This window comes from Epinephelus moara, chromosome 14 (genome assembly GCF_006386435.1).
Source record: "Epinephelus moara isolate mb chromosome 14, YSFRI_EMoa_1.0, whole genome shotgun sequence".
In the NCBI taxonomy this organism is placed as follows: domain Eukaryota; kingdom Metazoa; phylum Chordata; class Actinopteri; order Perciformes; family Serranidae; genus Epinephelus; species Epinephelus moara.
This window is the reverse complement of record NC_065519.1, coordinates 19,923,534-19,931,026: the sequence shown is the minus strand read 5'-3', so window position 1 is coordinate 19,931,026 and position 7,493 is coordinate 19,923,534. Positions and strand designations below refer to the sequence as shown.

At 43.9% G+C, this 7,493-nt stretch overlaps 1 protein-coding gene across 1 annotated transcript in view; it reads left to right on the top strand.

The window, feature by feature from the left end:
• Positions 1 to 390: 390 nt before the first annotated feature.
• LOC126400617 (14-3-3 protein beta/alpha-like) overlaps positions 391 to 7,493 on the top strand; it is a 10,206-nt gene continuing 3,103 nt past the window's right edge. Inside the window, exons 1-4 of the mRNA XM_050061475.1 lie at positions 391 to 521; positions 1,089 to 1,513; positions 4,659 to 4,782; positions 7,030 to 7,193. Coding sequence (XP_049917432.1) covers positions 1,226 to 1,513; positions 4,659 to 4,782; positions 7,030 to 7,193 — 576 coding nt within the window. The 5' untranslated portion in view covers positions 391 to 521; positions 1,089 to 1,225. The remainder of the gene's footprint in view (positions 522 to 1,088; positions 1,514 to 4,658; positions 4,783 to 7,029; positions 7,194 to 7,493) is intronic.

Sequence of the window (7,493 nt, the reverse complement as noted above, 5' to 3'; positions counted from 1 at the left end):
CAGTATTAGTGAGAGGGTTAGATTAATCGCTGGTGTTGGTTACAGTGTTTTAATGAGATTTTTTTGACATTATGAAAAGTATAAAACATCGCCAGATAATCCCTGAATAAACATTTAAGACAGATAAATGTCTACTGAGTGCCACACCCGCCTACAGTGCCTACTGCGTGTGAAAGCAGGGAGTGATTGGATGGAGCATCTCCATGGCAATGCGATGACGTCTTCATCCCTTGCTCTAATTGGAGGAAACCCCGTGGCCCCAGCCGCTGCAGCGTTCCGGTCTGGCAAACTATCCCGGGAGGACCGCCTCTTTCCCCCGCGCTAGACAACTATTGGTTTACACTGCTCAATCGACCTGTCAATCAAGTGAGAGTACGATTTATGATTGGAGCGTCGACATTTAGATGACCCACCCCATTTTAGCAAGTTCAGTCGCATTTTCACTGCTACTGCCTTTCTTTGCCTCCCTGACCAACCTCTCAAATCGGATCAATTTGTGGAGCGAATTTGGACCTCCGCAGGTCAGAAACGATGAGTACTTTTTTTGTCTTACCTCTAAGTATATTATAACAGGTTGGTTGCTGGACTGAGAGCGCGTGGTTTGTTTTGCGTTTTTGTAAGTAAAGATACCGCTAGCGTGACATTTTTTATTGAAAGGAGTGGCCGTTGTAGCTAACGGCAACTAGCTTTTGCTAACTTGCTAGCTAGCTGCACCAGACAGCTTTGTGGCGGGTTGCCGTGCGTAACGAGCTTGCCAGCACATCTATGCTTCCGATGGTCGTAGCCAGCCTCGGTTTAGACACTGCTTATTAAGACGGTTCGTTTTACACTTCATATTATTGGACATCAGTTAGGTGGTGAAAACGGGCTTGTAATTGAAGGTTAATGTCTCTGGAAACGGGTTTTTTTTATTTTTTCGCTTAAGCGGTTAACGTTGTTTTAACGACTGCTGTTACCTAGCGAGATAGTGCCGCTTTCCAGCTCACATCAGGCGGATGCATGTTCTTTCATGTCATGATGACCGACGGCCTATTTTGCAGTAAGTATAACGTTAACGACATTTACTGACTTTCTCCTGCTTTTCGCAGATTGTAACGTTGCTGTGGGGAATAACATCGTCGATCGCTTGCTACACCGATTCTTCAACGCACCACCAGTTCCCTGATTGTCAGCTACATACCCCCGGATTTCCAATTTATCAGTCCCCCCAAAATATACACAAACTATGGATAGAGCGGATTCTATTCAGAAGGCCAAGCTGGCGGAGCAGGCTGAGCGTTACGAAGACATGGCAGAAAACATGAAGGTTGTTACAGAGAACGGAGACGAGCTGTCCAACGAGGAGAGGAACTTGCTATCTGTCGCCTACAAAAACGTGGTTGGGGCAAGGCGGTCCTCATGGAGGGTTTTGTCCAGTGTTGGACTGAAGAGTTGTGAGAAGAAGCAGGATATAGTCAAGGAGTATAAGGCGGAGGTGGAGAAGGAGCTGCAAGAAATCTGCAATAACGTTTTGGTAAAGTATCCTATTTAACCCAGATTTGTTTGAACTGTATGTGAGATAGATGCCATCCTGGACACAATACTCTCAAAGCAGAGCAATAGCACATTTTAAGAGTCTTGTGTAGCTTTGCAATTTGGTGATACATTTAGAAATTGGTGGAAGAAATTATATGAGTTCAACAAAGTGTTTGCATTAAGTCATTCACAGCTGTCTGACTTCATGACATTTGTAGTCACAAAATTTAAAGTGACCCATGATAATTTTAGCCCAATAATGTATGTGAAATGGCATCTGCCCTGTTTCCTGTGACTGGAGAGGACAAGGATGCATTATGTAGTCCTCCCACTGTTCCTGCCTTTTGGGAATCGAGAGTTGAAACAATAGGCTTAAAACCTTGTGAAGGCGTGAACTGATAAAAGGTCATAGTGACTACACCAGCAAGGTGTGTCTGAATGGGTGGAGAACTAAGGGTACACACGGGAAAGATATGCTCTATATTACTCTGTGCTATGTTCGGCTTTCATGTAGTCCCATCTGGCAGATAGATGCCTAATGAAGTTAGCCAAGTGCAAGAATTTACATGTCTAAATGACTCATACACTCCCTTTAGACCAATTTGTACAGATCATCAAAAATGACACCCTCCTGCAGAGCCACTTATTGAAATCAATAAGGCTGTGCTTGACGGTTGAGCTAAATGCACATTTAAAGGCTTAGCTTTTTACTGGAATATTCGCTGGTGGTGTACTCTTGTTTTATCTAATGCGACAGCACAGATTGGTGCTTTGCATTATTTCCAGCCTGCCTTGATAATGGATAAGAGGAGATCTGGGTGGAAGCTTAGCTGTAAGATTGAGATAATTTCCCTGAGCTGCTGTCTGTAAAAATGCACTGCAAAGCTGCAGGGGCCATTCATTTTTTAACCAGCTTTCCATGTGCGTTTGCTGAGAATATGCACCTCCACAGCTGGAAAGCAGCTTCCAGTATCTCTGATTGTAAGTGTTTACTGAGGGTACTTTGTCAGCAGAGGAGGGTGTGTCAGTCCTCATGCCCTAACTTGTCTGCAGAAGCCTGACAGTTTAGTTATGCACCCACAAAGGCAGAAGCACAGAGACCGCAATAGACAAGCAAGCTGCTTGTGTGCCCCTCTTGATTTCCTGCACAGCAGACTGTGCAACCAGACGGACTTTCGTCTCAGCTAAAAGCAGGTCTCAGTTGGGTGGTAGCAGGGGCTTGGGGATGTTTGGGCTTCAGTTTCCACACAGGATGTGAATCAGGTTCTTCCAACTGGATTTCCAGTGTAGGCTTGTCTGGTATACCAGTGGTGGGACATTTCAAAATCGACCTCTTGTCGAAGTTGTCATAAAGACTGCCACATGTTTTTCTTGCTCAGTCATCTTGGTGTCTAGTCATTACCTTTGCTGAGTAGGAAAAAGAAAACCCACCTCACAGCTAATTGTAGTGCGCTAATTAAATTGATAATGAGGAATTAGTCCATGTTAGGAAAGAATGTATCAGATCCTGACATGTAAAGGCACTCGCACACAAAACTAGTCAGGCTTTTATCCAGCAACACAGTTTGTGCTTTCTTGTCAGCACTGGTGACTGATATAAGAGCTTTGTGTGAAAGCACTGAGAGCGAGGCTACTCCTCTTCTTGTCTATTGTGCAGAGCATGCAGTGAAAGAGAAATGCGTAGCACTTGAGACATGCGCATGTTTCAGCTGAGCCAATCTTTGTGTCAGTAAATGACTGGGGAGTGGCTGCTGGGGTGGGTTTGGCTCAGACAAGGGCAGCGTCTTTATCCCAGGGTTTGGAAGCAAAGCTCTTTTCTTTGACTTAAATAAAAATGTTTTCAAGTGAAAGGCAAGACGATGCCTATATCTGTTTTATACACCATATTGCATCATAGTCAGGACTGTCCTTAGGGTTGAGGTATTGGCAAGCAACTCATTCAGAGTGAACAGTTAATCTGTTCTCTAAGTCGTTTAATTTGAGCTTGAACCACGGTTTCACCGACACAGATTAGCCCTGGTAATCTTCTCATGTCCATTCAAAGACGGATGACTTGGCTAAGAGTGTAATCACAGGATGTGATTTTTAACAGTTTTAATTTCTTACCTGTATTACCACTTATTTTACTACAATTACTATGTTCTTTTTTTTAAAATCCTGTATCTGTTTTAAGCTACCATGCCTTTTCAGTGCGAAGGTTTAATTTGTTAACAATCCAAAGTCGTTAAAATTAATATTTAACTTCAACTGGGTGATCTAATGGAAAATGAGCAGGCAGTTGAAGTTGTAAACTTGTCATTGAACATCTGAACTTAAAAAAAATCTAGCTGTTAGCTCTTATTTCTGCACCATTTAGACTAGATGGAGGCAGATCCTGCTTGACAGCCAGATATGGAGCTGCCTTTGGCTTTTGAATGTACACGCTGTAAGCATAGTCCTTTTTTAAAGTCTTGCGGTTTTAATTGCATAACAATAACGCAACACAGACAGTGCTTGTATCTTACCCTAGACTTTCCTAATTTGTGAATAAATTTCAGCAGGGAATGAAATAGTTACGCCTAGTTAAAATCAGCAGTAAGAGTGGTGTCAGCAATAAGACAGGAGGAGGAGTGCTCATAGAAAGAGTGTAAAATCTGGGGCAGAGGACAGCTGGGGACAGAACAGATGCCTGGCCTGGTTCTAGACACATTTGGAGATACTGTAGCTGAAACTGACACAGAGCAAAATGTTTCTTCTAAATGACATTAGGTGAGCACATGCACTTACTGCTGATGGACTAGAACTGCACTTATTGATCATTGCGCTGTGCAGCTATGAAGGGCAAAGGGAGTAGTGCTCTCTGGTGGATGGAGGCTGATGGGACTCTTACAGTGGTTGAGCCCCACCTATTTTTAGGGTTGTAACATGAGATGTGGATGTGTTTGTGCTCACACAACAATTTGTGCCTAATTTGGCACCAGTGGTGATATAACTCTTCAAATATAGTGCGTCTGCTGTTTGAATAATTTTGCTAACATCATCCTTCAGATTTGACTCTTAATCTTTCAGTCACATGTCTCAGTGTGTTGAGTCTTTCACTTCATCTGTTCAGTATTTGTTTAGTGCATCTAATAAAATTAATCTGACATTTTCTGTCTTCACAGAAACTGCTGGACAATTATTTAATTGTAAACGCTAAAAACCCTGAAAGCAAAGTCTTCTATCTAAAGATGAAGGGGGACTACTATAGATACCTTGCTGAAGTTGCCAGTGGAGAGGATAAACAAAGTGAGTTCACAGTTTTATATTTATTTTATTTAGAAAGCCACTTCCTCCTGGAAGAAAGGCCTTCATTATGTTTTCAACGACTGTGTTGTTTTGCCTTGTTTTGTGATTTACTTCTTTGTGTGAAGTGTATGTTGTAGTTGGGAGTCTTTGAGATTCCCTGTTGTCTTTAAAGCTTTGTTGAGAACAAAAAGATGTAAAAATGGTCAACGGAAACTAAAATCATCAACCCATTGAGGGCTGGATTCAAAAACACACTGAAAATCAAAGCAAAATATTGGAATCACAGGCTGATCCAACTTGAGTGAATTTTTTCACAGCAGTTCATAATGTAACTATTAGTGTGTAGGGCCCCCACGTGCATGTATGTCTGGGCATGCTCCTGCTGAGTTGGCAGATGGTGTCCTGGGGGATCGTTAACCCCAGACCTGGATCAAGGCATCAGTGTGCTACTGGACAGCCTGCAGCAGTACTTGGTGGCGTCAGATGCAACAATACATAACTTCCCATAGGCGCTCAACTGGATTTAGGTCAGGGGAACGAGAGAGCCAGTCAATGGCATCAATGCCTTCGTCATCCAGGAACTGCCTATACACTCTTGCCACATAAGACCGGGCATTGTCCTGCACCAGGAGAAACCCAGGGCCCACTGCACCAGGGTAAGGTCTGCAATTGCTATGAGTATTTCATCCTGGTACGAACACTTAATGGTCACAGTTGAACTCCAAGTCAGTTAAACTTCAGGGATATCAATATGTCCATTTAGGAAGCACAAGTGATTGTGAATCAGTTTTACCTGCTTTGGTGCAAATTAAAGTGACTGCAGGTGCAATGGAGACAACCCCATAAAAGGGAATGGCTTTGCATGTGGCGACCACAGGCAGTTGCTCTCTCCTTATCCTTCCTGACTTCTTCTGTAATTTGTGTTCTGCTAGTGTCCTTGTCACTACTGGTAGCATGAGGCGGCACCTACAGCCCAATCAGGTTGCACAAGTAGTCCATGTCCTCCAGGATGGCACATCCATATGTGTGGTCGCAAGAAGATTTGCTGTCTCCCAGCACAGTCTCAAGAGCATGGAGGAGATACCAGGAGACCAGCCATTACACGAGGAGAGCTGGACAGGGCCATAGAAGGGCATCAACCCAGCAGCAGGACTGGTATCTGCTCTTTTGTGTGAGGAGGAACCAGAAGAGCACTGCCACAGCCCTACAAAATGACCTCCAGCAGGCTACTGATATGCATGTTTCTGACCGAACTGTCAGAAACAGAGTCCATGAGGGTGGCATGAGGGCCTAATGTCCTCTAGTGGGACCTGTGCTTACAGCCCAGCACTGTGCAGCTCAATTGGCATTTGCCAGAGAACACCTGAATTGGTAGGTCTGCCACTGGCGCCCTGTTCTCTTCACAGATGAGAGCAGGTTCACGCTAAGCATATGTGACCGGTTAGGCAGTGGGTGCTTTGGGGAGGCATATCCTTGGAGGGTCTCACAGACCTCTATATCATAGCCAACGATACACTGTACCGGGATGGAACCCTCAGAGCAATTGTCAGACCTTACGCTGGTGCAGTGGGCCCAGGGTTCATCCTGGTGCAGTACAATGCCCAGCCTCATGTGACCAGAGTGTGTAGACAGTTCCTGGATGACGAAGGCATTGATGTCCTTTACTGGCCCTCTCATTTCTCTGACCTGAATCGAATTGAGCACCTATGGGACATTATGTATTGGTGCATCCAATGGCGCCAAGTACCGCTGCAGGCTGTCCAGGAGCTCACTGATGCCCTGGTCCAGGTCTGGGAGGAGAGCCCCCAAGACACCATCTGCCAACTCGTCAGGAGCATGCCCAGACGTTGTCAGGAGTGCATACAGGCAATCAGGGCCACACACACTCCTGAGTCACATAACGAGTTGCTGTGATTAAAATCACACAAGTTGGATCAGCCTGTGATTTCACTTTTGTTGTGATTTTGAATCCAGCCCTCAATAGGTTGAGGATTTGACTTTCCGTTGACTGTTGTTACATCATTTTGTTCTCAACAAATTAAACAATGTACATTAGTAAAGAATTTCAACTTGAAAAATGTGTCCATCAAGATCTGATGTGTGATTTAAGCATTCCCTTAATTTTTTTGAGAAGTGTAGAAATAAGATTAATTGTATTATATTCCATATATCGATCCAGATCGATTGATCGTTACACCCCTAATACATACATAGATTGACAATTCTGTTTGATTCCTTTGTCTCCAGAGACCATAGAGAACTCACAGATGGCATACGGGGAAGCGTTCGAGATCAGCAAGACTGATATGGACCCCACACACCCTATCCGCTTGGGCTTGGCACTTAACTTCTCCGTCTTCTACTATGAGATTCTCAACTCCCCAGATAAAGCCTGTGAATTGGCCAAAAAGGTCTGTTGACTTTGTTATAAAAATCTGTCACTTAGTTCACAGTAGTTCTAAGTAGGGATGGGTCACGATTTTCGAATTTTCGAGTAGTCGTTTCATTTTGAAAAATCTTTTTTTTTTTTTAATGCGACTATTACTATTTGCCGTCTTATTTCCCCCCCTTTATTTGACATGCAATTCAGCTCCTAACCGCACGAGGGCAGTATAGGATTGCTACAGCGGTGTGAGATGGGCTACCAGCTAGTTTGATGCTCTTCTACAAACAGGAGAAACATGCAGAGACTACTACAGTCATCAAAAAGT